Below are 18,535 nucleotides of genomic sequence, written 5' to 3' on the forward strand. Positions count from 1 at the left end.
GATTCTGGCGTCCCCTGTGGACAAAAGCTGGCTAGCGCGTGCATTTGTTTCAGTAGCGAGTGAAAGCAAGACGCAACTTATTTTTAATGCTATTTTTCTTTTTTAAACACAACTGTTTGCAGGATTCATAGCGATGAGGTAATGTATCTATTTGTGGCTTTGTAAGATTAATAGCTGTAATATGACTATGGTGAAACAAAGTAAACTTTGTTTTAGTAAAATTCATACACCTAGGTAACATGTAAGCCTACAACTAACTGTTTCAGTTGCTCAGTAATAGTAATTTTGTTGAGAAAGCTAAAGTTATCAGCATTCCCTAGTAATGTTATGTCTTCATAATAATAAGCCAACAGTAAGATAAAGCTCAGTAGCAAGGCCAACATAAAATGTTACGTTATAAGCCAGTTATATTACAGGAAAGTCCACCGTGGCCTATACCTTCATGGACTGTACACAACCAAATAAAATAGACAGGTATGTAATATGTCTAAGAGGAAGAGGGCCAGAATCGGTTTTGAATCCTTTCAAATCCTGCAATTCTCTCCATCTTTTGAATGACCTACCAAGGTTGACTCCTGTTTTTGTCCGTGCTCTATAACTGTCCTTTTTTCTCCCGTCACAGTATCAGCCATAACCACAAAATATAACGTCAAAAGTAAAATTCTCTAAAGAAAAATCTCTTCCTGCTTCCTTTTAACTGGCTAACGTACTACTCACTGCAAAGCTTTGCCTGGGAAAATGTAAAGATAGGCTCTTCCACTCTGCGTGCCGAAAATCATTTCATCTGAATCGCACCTGGTGACAGGCATTAAGAATAACTTAAATAGCCAATCTTCTCACTGACGGTTTTGTTTGCTTATGTAGGTCATATAGAGGCATCACTATTAAATTGAGACTGTTTCATAACCCGTTAAAAACTCCTTGTAGTACGTTTAAGATCCTAATGTTTGAACCACTGCCAGCTTCATATGATATTAGGAGAAGGGGTAAAAACACGATTTTTTTGTATTTATCTTTCAATGTTGCCAAGTTCTGGATTAATTTAAATCTTTGATTATTAGAAGAAATGTCCCCTCATCTGACTTAATTTCCTGTATTATGATACATTGATTTCAAATACATACAATTATTAAATTGCTTCTATATACCAATATTATTTGGAATTCAGTTGTTAATTTCTTTACCAAGCATCCATTTTTTAAATTTTTTTTATATATTTGATTTCTGCTCGATTGTATGCTGGCAAATATCTACTTGACTACAGTGACCATAATTCAATGCCTATATGAAATGTAATATAATATGCAAGTAGTTAATAACAAAGATATTACCCTCTCAATATCCTTTCAGTGATGCATTAACTCTTTGCTCTAGCCATAATTACTTACCCACTTATCCAGTGTTCATCCCTATGAAAGGATTGATTGAAGTACATTTCAGATTGATGATGTATTTCCGAGAAATACAACATTAAATCTAAAGGTCTTTTCCTCTGTCTCTGCTCTGTAAGCATCATCTTCTCCCGATGTGATTAATAATGGACATTTAGTAATTGATGCATTCCTGCATGACGTAGCAAGAAGCTGCTAAAAGCTCTAATCAGTTTATCTTGTATCTCTTCTCAGGAGCTTGAGAAGACCTTGGATATTTTTAACATCACGTTGGCCAGACAGCAGGCTGAGGTAGAGGTAAGCTCTCTGTCTCACCTACTGTACAGTGGGCATCTTCACTTTGCATACTTACTTTGTACTGTATCTGTAGCATGTAAGTGTAATGACTGCAGCATTGAATCTAACAAATTCTGTGCTCAACTGTTTCCTGTTAATTTTCCTTATATCTCCAGAATTCTGCTTTCCACAGATACAGAAATAAACAAGTTAATACTTTTCCACTCATGCCAATGGATTTAAGAAAAAACAGACACAGAAATGATACACAGTACAATTCCTTTTTGGGAATCTACTTTATGTCTCCACTAACATACCATATATGACCAAAGTGATACAAGACTAAGCACAACAGTTATCAGCAACTGCATCTAGTGGTTGAGGTTTTGGTCATACATGCACTGTGTCTCACTTTACTTAAGTCCTTCACAGCTGGTTAGAAATTCTTATATAAGCTTGGCTTTCTTGCACAGCAGAATATGTGCTTCTTTGATTTATCGTCTCTATACTGACACAAACTGAATAGAGCAAACTGTTTAGGATTAGCCTTAATACTCAGTTAGAAAAATGCCAAAGTAAACTGCCAACCTATGGACACATTTTTATTTACAATTAGTTTAGACGTTTGAATCAGTCTTGGTGTCAGGGTAAGACGGTGTGTTTCTCATTAATTGTAAAAAAGTGAGGGCTCTTAGCTCTCTCTTTTATTTACTTCCCCAGACAAGCAAGGCAGGCCTTTGTATTTACCGTCCAGGGATGAAGATGGAGGAAGAGGAGTCTCAGGGTTGGCTCAGCTGGATGTGGAATTGGGGAGGAGAGACTGATACGCAAACAAAAGATGTCAAGACTGGAGGTAGGATGAAGAAAACAGACATAAGGATATAGACAGCAAGACATGTAAATAAAAGATAATATGCACATGTGGCAAACAGGACCTAAACAAAGTGCTCTAGTGTATTTTTGTCGTAACAGTTTATGGTGTCTCATATTCTTTCTATTCCATTTATTCCCTCTTGCCCTGTCTCTCTGTTTCAGGTTTTGATGAGCTGTTAACCCCTGCTGAGAAAGCCAAACTCTACACTGCCATTGGATACAGTGATACCGCTGCTAATCCCAACCTGCCAAAGAATGTGAGTCACTTCCCTCCCTGACACCCACCTGTCAACTAATAATACACTTCTGTTAGGCTCTCAATCCCACTTAAACAATATTACTGAGATCAAAATGCAAAATACTGTATCAGATACTTTGATTATGTATTTTGTTGTCATTTCTTTATAGTTTGTCAACATGAAGGTCAATTTCCACATGGAGAGGCTGTCTGTGTCCATTAAAGACAACAAGGACAAAAATGAGATCATCAGGCTGACTGTAGGAGAGCTCCAGTCCACACTCACACAGAGACCTGGAGCACAAGCCATCAAGTTTGTCATAACTTTTTGCTTTTGTGGGGGTCCACCATGGCTTTAATAGTATTAGTACTGTATGTTTTAGAGAGTCTGGTCTCCAAATACAAGTTTTTCATTTGATTTCATTTCATTTTAAAAAAAAAACATTCAGCACAAGCACTTGTGTTTGATTAAAAATTTTATAGAAAACCTACCATAAAAAACACTGTGATTAGCATTGCTAGAACAAGTAGAAGCAGTTTGTGGTTTTAATACCAAATCCCTATAGGGGAACTTTGTTTTCACATTTCAGACTGCAGAGTCTACTACAAACTAGCCACCTTGTAGCTGGTCTTTTATTTATTCAGCAGGATGGACACAGGGCAACACAGGGTCATCCCTTTTGCTCCCAGTACTTACAGTATATTTCTTCCTTAGGATCCTGGGTGGCACTGACATTTAGTTTCTTTTCCTCTTTTTATCAGACTCACAGCCAAGCTTAGTTTGTTCGAAGTCACAGGCTTGGCCAGTAACCGGCCTGCACCAACTCTGCTGTCATCAAAGAAGGCAGCCACAGGGGCAGGGACCCCGCTCCTTTGCATGCTCTTTGAGACAAATCCGCTGGATCAGAGTGCTGACCAACGACTTCATGTGGAATCACAACCCTTGGAAATCATCTATGATGCTGTGAGTGGTGTCTGTCAGTGTGTATGTATGAGCGTGAAATAAACATGGCAGGGGTACATATTAAATGTATTCTTCGTTTGTGTTTCTGTGTAGATAACAGTGAACAGCATGTCAGTGTTCTTCATGCCTCCTGACGACCTGCAGCTGGATGAGCTCACCAACGCAACCCTCATGAAACTGGAGCAGTTTAGAGACCGCACAGCCACTGGTCAGTTGCACATACATGTGCCAACAGCTACTGTATATCAGGGGTTGATTTCAAGCCTGGTCTCAACTCTCTGATGAGCAATTGTTTACATTCCTCAGTCCTTGTTTTTACTGGGTCATTTTCATTTTTCCATTTGCTTACACACAGTCATTTGGATTGTGGTGTTCCTGTTTATTTTCTTCAGACTGATTGTTTCCTGAGCTTTTTTGCTGAAGTTTGAAACATGATTTTTTTTTTCTACAATGTCATGATTCACATTTGGGTGCATTCAGCAAGACTCTATGATATTGATAATACATCATACTGAAATTTAGGGATGAACATTTGAAAGATTGGCTTTTACTTAAGTTAACAACTTATCAGTGTTTACTGGATCCACATCTGATATAAAATGAGCAAATTACTTAATGGCATGTATTCCATAGAACTAAATTCAACCAATACCTAAATCAGTGTTTATAGATCTATGATTAGAATTGTAGTGCTTGATTTTGAACTTTATAGAGATTTGTTTTTTACATCATCATTAATGATAAAAATAATTCTTGCTGTGTCATGAAGGTCTACTGTATTTGATCACAAAGCTGATGTATTGTTTTTTCTGTTCTGGATATGATTGATAAGTTAATGGCATTTTGTTTTTTAGGTCTAATGTATGTGATCGAAACACAGAAAGTTCTCGACCTGAAGGTGAACCTGATGGCCTCCTATGTCATCATTCCACAAACGGGCTTTTACAATGGCACTCAGAACATCCTATTGTTGGATCTTGGGCATTTCAAGGTTAGAAAGTGCAAAGCTTGACACTGGGCTGACAATCCTAAACTGGTCCTACTTTTGACCATGAAGTACAAATAAATGATTATTGTGTTTCCCCGAAGATACACTGAAAAATAAAACGACAAGACAGCCTTTTGAGTTGTTTTCCAACTCAAAAGGCTGTTTTCCATTTGAAGGCTTTAGAGTTACAAAGTTCAACATTTTTAATTTGTAAAAAACATTATTTTGTTGTCTTTTCAGATGTCTAGTCAAAGCAAGAAGCATCTGCCTCAGCTGTCAGCGTGCTCCAGCAACATCGAAGACATCATGTCCAGAGCATACGACAGCTTTGACATACAGCTTAGCAGCCTGCAGTTCCTTTATAGCAAACCAGGTACATACTGTACGTGAAAGCATGCACCTGCCACTTGTCAAAGGTTCTTGACAAGTGACAGGTGTAGAAATTGAGAGGTCACAAATGAGTTGAGAGTTTATTCAAGCTACTGTTTGAAAGTTGGGAAACTCAAACGTGATTAACTCTTGTAGTCCTGTTGGCTGTACTTTGTCTTAGCCGAGAATAATAAATAATACAACAGAAGATATTGTCTCAGAGCTTTGAAGATCTTTGGTGTCGAGGGAAGGGTCATACATACACATTGCTCCAACAAAAATATTTTTATGTGTTTGTTTTTGTGTGTGTGTGGAATATAAAGAAATAAAAAAAATTCTGTGTGTGATAGATGGCGACTGGAAAATGGCCCGTAAGCAGAAACAGTCACCACTCCACATCCTAAAGCCAGTGGATCTAAAAGTTGTTTTCAGCAGGGCAATGGTCGTCAAAGACTCCCGCATGGCAAAGTAAGTTTGTAGTTTTTTTCCAAACATCCAGTTACTTTGTTTACCATATTGTAAGGATTAAAGATGCTGGGCAAACTCAAATTAAAAGGTCATACGTTTGTGTGTGTGTGTCTTTGTGTTTCCATGTTTGCATATGTGTTCCAGGTATAAGATGTCTGGAGAGCTTCCTCTGCTGTCTCTTCGTATTTCTGATGATAAACTTAGATGTGTTCTGGAGCTGGTAGAAAGTATCCCACTGCCTGAGAGCAGACCTGCTGCACACGGCACTGCTCCATCCTCCACTTCAAAGGTAAGAACAGCAGGATGGTCCGTAGATGGTCCAAGATGTGGCCCCTGTCCACATTTTGTGTGGGTCAGATCAGTTATCTAGAGGGAGTAACAAAAAACTGTTTTTGGCAAAATCCAGGAAGAAAAGTAAATTGTTTCTGCGTTTTTTTCTACAGTGTACTGCGGTCCTCATACCTCTAAATAAATAAATTGTTGTTGCTCTTAGTAGAAATTAGAGAATGGAGAAATATAATAAGATGAATATCAATTGATGAATACAGTGTACTTTAATAATAACACTGTCATATTTTAACAGTGTGTTAGTTTTTTTTAGAGTTTTTTTTTGCTGGTGTGGCTCATGTTTTGTGTTCTTTCCTCCTCAGCCAAAGCAGTCATTCACCCCACAGCTCACTCCCAGACGACCTCTGAACTTAGCTGACCAGCGCTCCTCTCTCATGTTCGAGTCATGTGAGACCATCAGCATCACCTCATTGGGTAAGACACGCTGCACATTCTATAGCCGTGTCCTCCTCGCTCTGCAACCCTCATGCCAGCCACACATACGTAACACTCTGAGTGTGTGTGTATTTATAGTATAACAGATAGGTCCTTGTGTGTGTGTGTGTTTTTTTTTTTTTTTATCCCTCAGGGTCAGAGGAAGATTTGTTCTATGATGCTCCCAGCTCTCCCGTCAGTGATCTAGCCTTCTTCTCAGATAACCCCATGCCGCTGCGCTACGCAGACTTAAACAGAAAAAAAGGTCTGCTCAAGGAAGACCTTCAGAAGAACATGACTGACTTCAGCATGACGTTTGAAATCAGTGAGGTACAGAGAGGTCTTGTTGAACTAGGTGACAAACATAGTCTGTGATGCCTTTTTTAATTCTCTCATTGTCTTTCCCATTATTCAAATATATTTTTCCTTTGACCCTCTACGTTCTCTTCCTCTATGTCCTCTTTGTTCATCTAGTTTTCTGTTCAGTTGTGTCGTCTGTCTGGAGGTCAGGAGATCACAGTGCTCCACTTGGACATAGAGGGTCTGGGCACTGAACTGAAACTACGAACCTTTGACATGACATCTTACACCTACCTACGAGAGATCTGCCTCAAGTGCCCTGAATACATGGGTCAGTAGATGCTTGTAGGACTGTGTCACCTCACTTTTACTTCAGCCAGTTCAGGAGACATAACTTAAATAACTCAAATGTTCACTAACATTTGTGGATTACAAACATTCTAATAAGCATTTGTGAATAAAAGTCAGGCGAGTTTTGGCTGCAGTTTTTATTTGTCATGTTTTTATTTGTTTCTTCCTTGTATAGATTCTGAAGAGAAGCAAGTTCAGCTGATCACCACTCTAGACAACACAGAGGTTGACCTGCTCACCCTGGAGTATATTAAAGTATGTGTGATACCATACATTAAAATAGACCCCTTTTTAGATCCATTTGTTTACAGTAGTTACACAAATTGTCAGTATCCTGAATGATTATTTTCCAAATGGTGGTAAATGGCTTTCTCATTGAGGATTGTATGTCTTTTGTAGGCTGATAAGACTGGCCCTGAGTTCAAGTCTCAGCACAACAATACAGAGCAGCTCATCAAGGTGAGGGAAATGTTAATTAACTAGTAATTCAAATTTAGATCCTTCTATGTTATTTTATTCCTGCTGTGATGGAATTACATATTTAAAACCACACTTATCTTTATGTTCTTGACAGTATAAGAACAAAAACAATGTTTTTTAAAGCAAAAAAGCAACATTTTATTATTCTCCTCCACCAACATTTTAACATTGCAATCCCCATCAGGTGACCTTCTCATCCCTGGATGTCCATCTCCATACAGAGGCTCTCCTCAACACCATGAACTTCCTCACCAACCTCCTTCCTCCATCCACTAAGAAGGAGGGAGGGCATGAGGAGCTCCCCACCATCCCTGAGGAGGATGAGGCAGAGGCAGAGAAGGAGGGAGAGAAGAAGGAGGAAGCTACTGTAACCAGGAAAAAAAGTAACTGATCCTAATAAACCCTTTCAGAGTCTCATTAAATTTCATATTGCAAAGCCATCATTCTTCTATGGTCGTCTTCACCATATGTCTTTAATTACTGATGCTTTCTTCCTCGTCACCTTTTTTTTCCCCAGGTTCAAAGAGTTCAAAGTTTGCAGATGTGGTTAATCTGCATATCAGAGCTGATCTCCGCTGTCTGAAGGTTTTCATTCGAGGACAGAAAGCCAGGATCTCTGAGATTAGTATTGAAGGTATGGGAGTGTTGTGACATCTCCTGCTCCCAGACCAGAAAATATTAAATTCAGTCTCTCTCTATTGCATTTTTTGTGGATATTGCTTGTGTTGTCACTGTTTCATCAATCATAAATGCTGTTGTATGTCCACTGTGTCCCACCGGTGCCCCCTGCAACAAGCCTGTTCCCACCTAAAGTTCTTTATTTACAGTGGTCTTATGATGCAACCTTTCTGATTTGTTCCTCCATGCATTGCATTTTTCAAGTATGCCGTTAAGTGGGAATTGCAAAGAAGTGCTTTCTCACTGTCTCACTTTCTCAACCATCCAGGTTTGGTTTCTGAAGTTCTGATGAGGAAAAAGGAGATGGAGGTTCTGGCCAACCTGAAGAGCATTGTGATCCTAGACTGCGACAAAGATGCGTTTTACAAGAAGGTACAATCAGCAAGTGGCCTTCCTTCAAAAATGTGAAGACTCTATGCTAATCTAGCTTGTAGCACAGAACTTAATGTGCTCTTAACTTGTCTCTTTGTTCTATAATAATCATATTCTATGTCTTTAAGTTTACATTTATATTTTGTCTCTTCCTGTGTTTCTAACTCGTTGTGTTTCTGGCATTCATAAAAGTTGACCACTAAGCATAACTTGCGCTGATTTATGTTTTCCGTATACCTAATTTTAATTCTGCTGTCTTGTCTCTCATTCATTTCTTAGGCTGTGTCTATAGCAGATAAGGAAGTTTTTGCTTTCCGCATGGTAAACTATACAAATGCCACAGAAGGAGACGCCTATCTGGACATGTCTAAAGTTGACACCTCTGTCACACTGACTGTGGGATGCATCCAGGTCATCTTCCTCAACAAGTTTGTCTCCTCCATACTGGTACGAATCACATATCATATTATAATCATATTTGACACTTGGTCCCATTAAGTTCACCCATGAGGAATAATGATGGTAGAGCCTCGCATGCACATTTATTTGTCCGTCTTATTGGGCAGGATTAGCATTTCATTAACATGTGAGTATTTCCATTTCATTTTATAAGGTAATGATAAAAGTGCCCTAAATCAAAATTGTATATGAAGTACTTACTAACTCACTTAAAACTTTACTTTTCTAATGATGCAACATGCAACATTTTTCCTTGTTCACATTTTTTTTCTGCATTCTGACCCTAACTCCTACTATTTTCTCTCCTATGCTCTGTTGTTTTCTATTCTTTCTTCTTTCCAGGCTTTCATCAATAACTTCCAGGAGGCTAAAGAGGCCCTGGCTGAGGCGACAGTCCAGGCTGCAGAAAAGGCAGCGTCAGGTGTGAAGGAGCTGGCAGAGCGGAGCACTCGGATCGCTCTGAACATCCACTTCAATGCACCTGTCATCTTCCTACCCCAGTCTTCCTCTTCCTCCAATGTCATTGTAGCTGACCTTGGTCTGTTGTCTGTCAAGAACCGTTTTGCCAAACAGCCCTTTAAAAGTGATGCTACGATCCCGCCTGTTGTGGATATAATGACTGTGAGACTGACTGACCTCAAGATGTACAGGTCAGAGACCAGCCATCTTTAGGAATTATGATTAAACAGTGAACTGTGATTAAATGTTTACTTGCTGAAAGAAGATTTTTTGCAAAGCAATAAAAAAATTTAGTTGATTTAGAATTACAATAACCGCATATTGTCTCGATAACTTCTCTCATTACTCATGTGTTGTTGCTGTTTCCAGGACCACATACAGAAATGAAGGTTTTCAAGGAGAGACCCAGCTGCTGAAGCCGGTCAGCCTGGACTTGGAAATCCAGAGAAATCTTTCATCCAACTGGTACCACAGCATACCTGACATAGAGATCACTGCTCATCTTAAGCCTATGGTTGTAAGTAGTGTTGTATGGTAGCATGAGAAGGAATGACTGATTTACAGCCAATGTAGGGTTTTTATAGACTATGTATGACTATGTGTCATTCCATTTCTTTTTTTGTTTTGTTTGACGTTTGTTAAATTATTCCTATTGGATTGATAATTAACAGGCCTCCAGATTAGGCTATATTAAGATTGTATTAGTGTTAGACAATTTTTTGTGCTTCCATCTGTCTCTGTGTGCCTTTTTGTCTGTTCTGATATCTGATCCCAAGATTAGGTAGAGGCTTATGGTGAATATCTAGATCAAAAAACGTTTTCCCAAGTATAATAAATCCTGTGTCTGTTCCCAACAGTTGATCCTCAGCCAGGATGACATGACAGTGGTCCTGAGGACTCTGAGTGAGAACCTGTCAGAGAAGTCTGATGCTGTTCCACCTCCAGCTCGTCCGCCCACTACTGACCCCTCCTCTGACTCTGTATCTAACAAAGAGTCACAGGGCTCTGGAACCACTGGACCAGCCAGCAGTACGGAGTTTTGGTTATGCTTGTTTGTGTTCATGTTTGTATAGTGGTTCTAAAAATTAGACATAAGAACTTAATGGGCAGATGAGCATGTTTTTGTCAGTTATCAAAATGAAAATTACCATTTTAGCTTAGAGTTTGACAGGTTGTGGTGAGGCATCTACTTTGTTTCCAGGACCCTGAAAATCCTAGAAAGCTTATGAAATCTGAAAGTGTTTTCTTCAAATAAAAATATTTTAAACCATTGTAACCAAAAACTAATACACCTTTTAAACATGTGTTTTGTGTTGTCTCTCTGTAGGTAACACAGTAGTGACGGCTGCTGTTGTGGAGACCCAGAAAAATAGCAAGCTGAAGAGCACCCTCAAGTTAGACTTCAAGTTCGACTCAATGACGCTGATCTTGTATAGCCCTAATGGGAATGAGGTAACACATACACACACATGCACACACAGTAAGCCAGGCACAAGTGATGTGTGAACTCATGAAATGTCTTCATTTTACAAGACTTGCCTTGCTACCGCAGTCTAACACAGTGTATATGTCATTATCTAGATACAGCTGTTGGATTCACATGATGTGCAGCTGAAGCTGGCAGAGTTTACTCTGGGCACCATCTCCACATCTGTCCACATGTTCTCAGACAGTTCTATGAAGGCCTCAGTCCGACTGGCTACCTGCCTTCTAGATGACAAGAGACCCAGAATCAAGATGGTCACACCAAGGTACTAGGGACAGACACACAAACACATACAGACACATGCACATTTTCATTGGTAGGATACACACCTGCTCTACATTTTTACACATATTCAGGCGTACGTTGTCTATGCACATCCAGAGAGTTGCCTAATACTGTCTACTTTCGTATATTTGCCTTTCAAACCATTAAAAATTCCCACACCCCAAGCTGACAAGATAATATTTAGTTAAAATTCTACACGCACTGTTGTAGCTTTTGTAATATGTAGAAAACTGGTAAAGGTGGAATACTAAGAAAATAGGATGAGCTGTCCCACCCTGTAACACATAATTATCATGTCTAAAAATATCATGTAGGGCAAATTACATTTAACATTTTGTTTCTCTGTTCCTCTAATGAAGATAATATTGTAATCACTACTCATTCTTCACTCTCTCAGTCCCTCTTTTATGTCCTCCTTTGTCTCTGACCATCTCTGACATTTAAACTCTCATTTTGTCCTCCTCTCCACATCCCTCTTATGGATATCTTTAACCTCCTTAACCTACTTCTTCTCCAGAATGATGGCAATGCGTCCTGGTGCAGAACAGAACACGATGGTGGAGGTGAACTACCGTCAGGGCCGTGATGGCACCACTTTGGACACAGTGGTGCAGGATGTGTACCTGTGTGCCAGCATGGAGTTCCTGCTCACGGTGGCAGATATCTTTCTCAAGGCCACCCAGCAGGGTTTTGCTCAAGTGCCACAACCCAAGACCAGTACTGGAGCGGGAGATAAAAAGAACATTAACTCCTCCGTCACATCTAAAGAGTACAGTGAGTTAACCATATCAGTTTTAATGTAGTTAGCTGACAGTATATTCCAAAGGGAGTTTTGATTTAGCATGCTCTCTTAATCAGACACAGCCAAGTGGAGAGCATGTGGAAGAAATTAGGTCTTGGAGCTTTTTTTGTGTCTATTGTAATATAATGGGTAATATACTCTGCATTATAACTAAGTTATAAATGTGAGTAGAGTCACAGAAAAATTGTATTAATCTGACAATATTGCATAAGTGCCTCATATGGCCTGAACTGATGTTTTCTTCTGGTACTCTCTGCTGCTGTCAGCTGCAGCTCCAGCCGTGGTGTCAAAGACAGATATGAATGTTCTGGTGCGTAACCCGGAGATTGTGTTTGTGGCTGACCTGACGCGTGCTGACGCCCCAGCCCTGGTGATGACCACGCAGTGTGAACTAGTAATGAAAAGTGGTGCAGGGGGATCACAGATGACTGCTGTTATCAAGGACCTCAAGGTTTGTGTTGTCATTGTAATGTTACCCTGAAAAAGCACATTGTTGAAAGAATCAGTTGGTGGTTGGTTTTGCATGCAACAATAACCAATGTTTTGATTACGGTTGTTATTGTAGGTAGTGGCATGTCCCTTCTTGACAGAGAAGAGGAGAAACAATGTGACCACAGTGCTGCAGCCGTGTCAGGTGTTCTTCCAGAGTACTCAATCCCCAACCTCTCCTCAGGCTATGGAGGTTGCTATCAATGCTCTCACACTGAAGGTAGTTGTTTTATTTTATTATTACACTATCTGAGTCTAGGAATAAAATCAACGAAATGCATTTCCTTCAAATGCAAATCTTAAAAGGTTTTTTCCAAGGATTAAGTTGTTCCATCTAAATGTGGATGATAATAAATGCCATGTTGTTAGCAAATGAATAGCTTTTTTTTTAATTTTTGAACTGACTGTAGTGTAAGTGATGTGAAGTGTGTAACTTGTCTCTGTGTAACTGTAAGCATCCATTTAATTAAAAGAGTCAGTATGTCTGGTTACACCGTCTTTTTTTGTTTTTTTTTAGAGTGACATATTTTCTAATAATTGTCACAGGTAGGCAACACATATCATCTTAGCTCATATAGGTTTGTGTCAGCTACCGTTGATGGAAATTGTGGCATCAAGTGAAAGCAAATGTTGAGGCAAAGAAAGTTCACTATTTGTATGATTAGACATTGAAATTTATCTTTGAACTATGAAATTGGTATAAAACAGTTTTATGTCCCTGCTTTCTGACTCTCTGCCCAGGTATCTCCAATCATCATCAACACAGTGATCACCATCCAGTCGGCACTGACTCCCACAGCAGAGACCCCCGAGGAGCTGGATAGTCCTGTTCCCATGGACCTGTGGGAGAAACAGGGCTGGAAGGAGCTCAAACTCTGGTTCCTAGAAGAGGAGGGGGATGAAGACACAGCGTCACTGGCCCCACTGATACCACAAGGAGAGTCATTACAGGTATTTAGCTGCATTGTGGCTCAACTGATAATACTGTATGGCTGATTGTATGCTATAATATAATCAGTTTTGATTTTATTTTTACAGTTTTTATTTATTTAACTTGGGTCACTTTTATATCACAAACCCTTGATCTCTTTTGCAGTGATATTTTATTCTATACACAGAATAAAAGGTGTTCCAGTTTGATGCATAAGAACAGGTTGTGTCATTTCATTGGCTACCCATCCCCGCAGGTGACCATCAAATCGATCTGTCTGACTCTGGAGGCCGGAGTGGGACACCGCACTATGCCCATGCTTCTGGCCAAGTCCTCCTTCCATGGAGATGTCACAAACTGGTCTACACTTATTAACTTACACAGCGAGCTCAACCTGGAGGTAACATACACAAGCACTACATTTATTTCCTAACCTTGATCCTAGAGCTATATTCTAAAATTAACCTTTCACTGTAAAATAACCCTAGAACAATGTTTGATTTTTGCAGTTGCTTTCTGTGTTTTTGATGTTGTTTGTTCCATTCATACATGAGGAATTCACATATTCTTTAAGATGATATATTTTTATACTTTATGTAGACCTATTGATGGTAATCTGACACAATATTTCAAACATATTCCAGCTTGTTATGACCAGAACTCATGTGGTTGAGAAGGTTATTGAAGTTTTCTTGTGTTTTGTATTGTGTTTTACCTTTAGGTTCATTATTACAATGAGATGATGGGAGTGTGGGAACCGCTGCTGGAGCCTTTAGAAGATGAGACAAGAGACGGTTTCAGACCATGGAGACTGGAACTGAAGGTACTGATATACATAAACACACACACACACACACACACACACGTACATATTTCTAACTTTTTACTCTACTATAACCAGATGAAGAAGAAGCCAGTGAAGTACACAGTCAGTTTGGCAGATGAAGTGGATTACAACGTCCCAGACTATAAGACGGTCATCGCCATCAGCAGTAAGGACCAGCTCAACATCACCCTCTCCAAATGTGGACTGACCATGCTGAGTAACCTGGGCACAGTAAGAGAAGGGCTGTAATAATTTTAATAGAAAGTCTAAGGATGGGCGGTCATCTATAATATTCATGTTCTTGCCTTTCCCCAGGCATTTGCAGAGGCTGCCAAACAGACAGCTGACAGCTTCCAGAAGGATGAAGCCCCGTTTGTAGTGCAAAACCGCCTGGGCCTGCCAGTGTCTGTCCGCCACAGTGAGATGTTTCGTCCCATTGACCAGCAGAGCACCGACCGCACTGTGAAGCTGCAGGATGGGAAAACCCTCGAGATGGACTATTCAACCACAACAGACTCCGACCAGTTCTCAGCCATGATCTCCTTGAGTGGGAAGGACTACTACATACAGCCTAGTAAGTTAACCTGTATACACAATTATACTGTATATGCACATGCCTACAGTATACTCAGTTTGTGTTCTGTCACAAACCAATATGCTTATCGGTCAACATTTATGCAAACAATGTTACAACTGGCAGTCAACTTGACTTTACAATGAATTTAAATCACAAAATGAAAATAATAAAAGGAAATTTCATTTTTAAATGATGATGTAATTGATGATGTCTATTTTATATATCGAAAAAACTTCTCCTCCCCTCATCCCCTCTCTCGCTCCTCTATTTGTGGTTGCTTTTTATCATCAAACTACCTAATATAAGAAAAATGTCAAAATAAAATACTTAAAGTAAACCGCATATGCTCTTATTTCCTCTGCTCTCTCCAGCTCCAATGGGCCACACCTCAGCCAGTGTGATCCCCTTAATCAAGGTGGGCAGAGGAATGTACAGTGTAATGCACAAAGACTCAGGGGTCACTCGTTTCCTGGTTTGTCAGATTTACTCTGTGGAGGGCAGCAAGTACATCAAGATCCGCTCTCCTTTCCAGGTACATCACTGATTATCTTATACATGTTTACTAATTTTTATACTTATTTTTATCTTATCTGTAAAAATATTTTATGGTGTGTTGTAATAATATAAATTACACTCTCTCTTCAAGGTACTATGACCCCTTCTGGATGTCTTATTAACATCATCCTTTAAGCTAATTATATATGTATTAATTTCATTTACTGCAATTGCAATGCAATTACTGTATATCAAGACATATTGTTCCTTCCAGTTTACACCAAAATTCTTTTGTAATTATTTTCAAAATAAATTATAATAAGCAGCAGTCCCAAGAGGTAGTACTTTATGTATTAAAATAGAATAGGATTACAAATTCAAGAAATTCAATCTCTAAGTCTTAATTGTTTTCCTCTCCTTTCATGCAGATCATCAATCATTTCTCAATCCCATTCAAAGTTTTTGAAGGATCAACATGTCTTGGTACAGCTCTCCCTACTGAAGAGTTCTGTGTGCCTCTGGACTCATATAGGTGAGGGCAAACACAAACACACACAAACAAGCCTGCACATCTACACTCACATCTTCATACAGTCTCCTTTTCTCTCTGTCCTTAATCACACTCCTTCACCCACATCCACTCTCTGCTGCCCCCCTCAGGTCTGAGCTGAGCCTTCAGCCGATAACAGAGGACGATACTGACAATCAGGGTGAGCAGTTTGAGTGCTCAGAGGGCTTCAGTTACGAAGACGTCAGAAACCAGCAGCCCGACACACGCCTCCAGCAGACCTGTCGTCGCCGTGGAGATCAGGGTGGTGTGCTGATGGTCAACATTGTGCCAGTAAAAGATGCTGTGACATTCAAACACACTGGAGGTGTTGGGGAGAACTTTGATGTGCCCTTTGTGCTTCATCTATGGCCTTCCATCCTGCTGCGCAACCTGCTGCCTTATCCCATCTCCTATAAACTAAAGGTAGGATGTGTCTGGTAATCACTTCTCGGGTGGGCCATTATAGATTGAAAAGTACCATATGGGTGGGTTTTTATGTACAGTCGATGGTTTATTGTAATGAATGCCAGTATAGTATCAAAATCTGATTGCAGAGACTGCTATACGTACTCAAGTTGCTTAAGCATAGGTATTCCATCACAGTGGATATTTCATGTAGTAATGCGTTTACAATAGGGACCTTTTATTCTTAAGAAATTTGTTAGGACATTGACATTTGAGACTTGAGTGTTGGCAACTGAACATCAAAACTTTTAATGCAAGAAATAACCAAATTAATTTCACAGCATCCATGTTAGTTTATTGTTTATCTTTTGGGTTGTATTTTTAATACCACAGCTTGTGAATGCACTGCTTTTTATAGGATATAAGATATCTGTCAGATCATGGATATTTAAGCATCAGTGAATGCACCAACAAGGAAATTCTTAGAAACAACTGCTTGCAACTGCATTGCTGGCTTAAAGATATAAAACAAGTCAAAAAATACGCTATACTTTTGGAAATGGTCAGTAGTAATGTGTACACACTTAAGGTAAGATGTGCAAATTCACCATCATGGCCCTTGTAATACAAAGGGTGCACATGATTCCATGTGATTAATATAAGTACAGTAACTATTACTTGGATTTGTCACTATACCATCATGTATTACAAGCTCTAAATTAAGTGAAGGAATTCCTTTTTTTTTTTCGTACAGAATTTTGTCAGAATTAATGCTGTGCTTTTTTGGCAAGCCAATGATCTTACTAAAATCAGTACTCAGTGTCCCTCTCTGCCTGTTGCTCAACAGAACAGTGGAGTCTTTGCCCCTGAGGCCACTCTGAACCCAGGCCACTCTGCACAGCTTCACAGTGCAGTCATCAACCAATCCAGTCTCAGTCTCCGCCTGTTGAACTACTTGGCTCAGGACTGGTCTTCTGAGTACAGGTTTGACATCAATTTCATTTATTGTTGATATTTTTCTTTCCCATCATTATTGTGTCCTTGTTGTCTACATATTGTGAGCATATTGGTCATAACAAAAACATTTGTGAAAAAGTAATTTTCTTTATAGAAGGGCCATAGCTCCCAGTTTGTAAGCCTCCAACACAGGAAGAGATATATATTAATCATCATCCTCATTATATAAAGGGCAAATATAAAATCACTTGCCTTCTGCAATAACATTTCTCATCAGAATAAACAAATTATTCTGTCATACAGTCTCCTCAGTGACCAGGAAGAGATCACCTTCACAGTGTTCCAGTCTCTACGAGAAGATGATGAAAACGATGGTGAAGGGACAGAGAGGAAGAGGGCTGAGTTGGATATAGCAGTGCATGTTAAATATGACCTGGGACAAACAGTGGTTGCTATCCACTCACCATATTGGATGATGAACAAGACAGGCAGGTTGCTGCAGTACAAGGCTGATGATATCCACCGTAAACACCCCCTGGACTACGACATGCCCCTGCTCTTTTCCTTCAAGCCTCGTTACTTCCTGAAAAACAATAAGGTAAGAGGGGTTTAAAGTTAATTAAAAGGAAAGAGTTGATATTTGATATTTTTTCTCGCATGTATTAGAGCGCTAGCATTCTTGCTTTACATTTTCTTTTGTGTATTTATTTATTGGTGAACTGTCTTCAAGTCATATATTAGAATTGGGAAATTATAGCCATAACTCTGGCACTACAACAATATTCACAAATGTACATTTGTCTTTAATACGCGTAAGTGTTAAAGAAATCCTTCTGCATTAGAACATTCACTGCAGAGGAACATCTGAGGGATACTGAAGAAATAATTCAATACATTTTTCAATTAAATCATTTAATAAATGAGTCAAATAAATCATATCACTATTATTAAACTAAGAGACTAAGCAGTTTAGTCATGGACAAGGCTTTGTGCCAAAGTGAATGGTACTGTAGCTCTGTGGCCAACTTAAAGGCAGTGTTTCTTTGCTTGTGCTCTGGAACATTGAGGTTGCATACAGTACACCATCCAATAGGCCATTCCAAAGATCCATATCCAAAACCTCTTGCTGTCATTTTTTAGCGTATATGAATGTGATGTCATTCTTTTCATCCCTCAGGTCCGTCTTATGATCTCAGAGAGTGAACTCTCCGATGATTTCTCCCTGGACACAGTTGGTAGCCATGGAGATGTCAAATGTAAAGGCCGATACAAAGATTACCTGGTAAGAATTTGCCACAGAGGCT

The 18,535-nt window shown here is 39.4% G+C and overlaps 1 protein-coding gene across 3 annotated transcripts in view; it reads left to right on the plus strand.

The window, feature by feature from the left end:
- Positions 1-18,535, plus strand: part of vps13a (vacuolar protein sorting 13 homolog A) — a 48,315-nt gene that overhangs the window by 11,864 nt on the left and 17,916 nt on the right. For all 3 annotated transcript variants that reach the window (XM_044195880.1, XM_044195878.1, XM_044195879.1), the window contains exons 14-51: positions 1,626-1,688; positions 2,388-2,520; positions 2,703-2,797; positions 2,949-3,091; positions 3,541-3,742; positions 3,836-3,950; positions 4,597-4,733; positions 4,971-5,103; positions 5,450-5,567; positions 5,712-5,856; positions 6,218-6,329; positions 6,484-6,659; positions 6,804-6,960; positions 7,156-7,235; positions 7,380-7,439; positions 7,645-7,843; positions 7,978-8,094; positions 8,407-8,510; positions 8,790-8,957; positions 9,312-9,619; positions 9,798-9,945; positions 10,286-10,457; positions 10,756-10,880; positions 11,010-11,179; positions 11,717-11,973; positions 12,268-12,452; positions 12,567-12,710; positions 13,232-13,441; positions 13,678-13,821; positions 14,143-14,244; positions 14,323-14,478; positions 14,563-14,821; positions 15,196-15,356; positions 15,748-15,851; positions 15,980-16,292; positions 17,122-17,258; positions 17,535-17,829; positions 18,409-18,513. In XM_044195880.1, the coding sequence (XP_044051815.1) occupies positions 1,626-1,688; positions 2,388-2,520; positions 2,703-2,797; positions 2,949-3,091; positions 3,541-3,742; positions 3,836-3,950; positions 4,597-4,733; positions 4,971-5,103; positions 5,450-5,567; positions 5,712-5,856; positions 6,218-6,329; positions 6,484-6,659; positions 6,804-6,960; positions 7,156-7,235; positions 7,380-7,439; positions 7,645-7,843; positions 7,978-8,094; positions 8,407-8,510; positions 8,790-8,957; positions 9,312-9,619; positions 9,798-9,945; positions 10,286-10,457; positions 10,756-10,880; positions 11,010-11,179; positions 11,717-11,973; positions 12,268-12,452; positions 12,567-12,710; positions 13,232-13,441; positions 13,678-13,821; positions 14,143-14,244; positions 14,323-14,478; positions 14,563-14,821; positions 15,196-15,356; positions 15,748-15,851; positions 15,980-16,292; positions 17,122-17,258; positions 17,535-17,829; positions 18,409-18,513 (5,952 nt within the window). The remainder of the gene's footprint in view (positions 1-1,625; positions 1,689-2,387; positions 2,521-2,702; positions 2,798-2,948; positions 3,092-3,540; positions 3,743-3,835; positions 3,951-4,596; positions 4,734-4,970; positions 5,104-5,449; positions 5,568-5,711; positions 5,857-6,217; positions 6,330-6,483; positions 6,660-6,803; positions 6,961-7,155; positions 7,236-7,379; positions 7,440-7,644; positions 7,844-7,977; positions 8,095-8,406; positions 8,511-8,789; positions 8,958-9,311; positions 9,620-9,797; positions 9,946-10,285; positions 10,458-10,755; positions 10,881-11,009; positions 11,180-11,716; positions 11,974-12,267; positions 12,453-12,566; positions 12,711-13,231; positions 13,442-13,677; positions 13,822-14,142; positions 14,245-14,322; positions 14,479-14,562; positions 14,822-15,195; positions 15,357-15,747; positions 15,852-15,979; positions 16,293-17,121; positions 17,259-17,534; positions 17,830-18,408; positions 18,514-18,535) is intronic.

This window comes from Siniperca chuatsi, linkage group LG5, assembly GCF_020085105.1.
Source record: "Siniperca chuatsi isolate FFG_IHB_CAS linkage group LG5, ASM2008510v1, whole genome shotgun sequence".
NCBI classification, from domain to species: Eukaryota; Metazoa; Chordata; class Actinopteri; order Centrarchiformes; family Sinipercidae; genus Siniperca; species Siniperca chuatsi.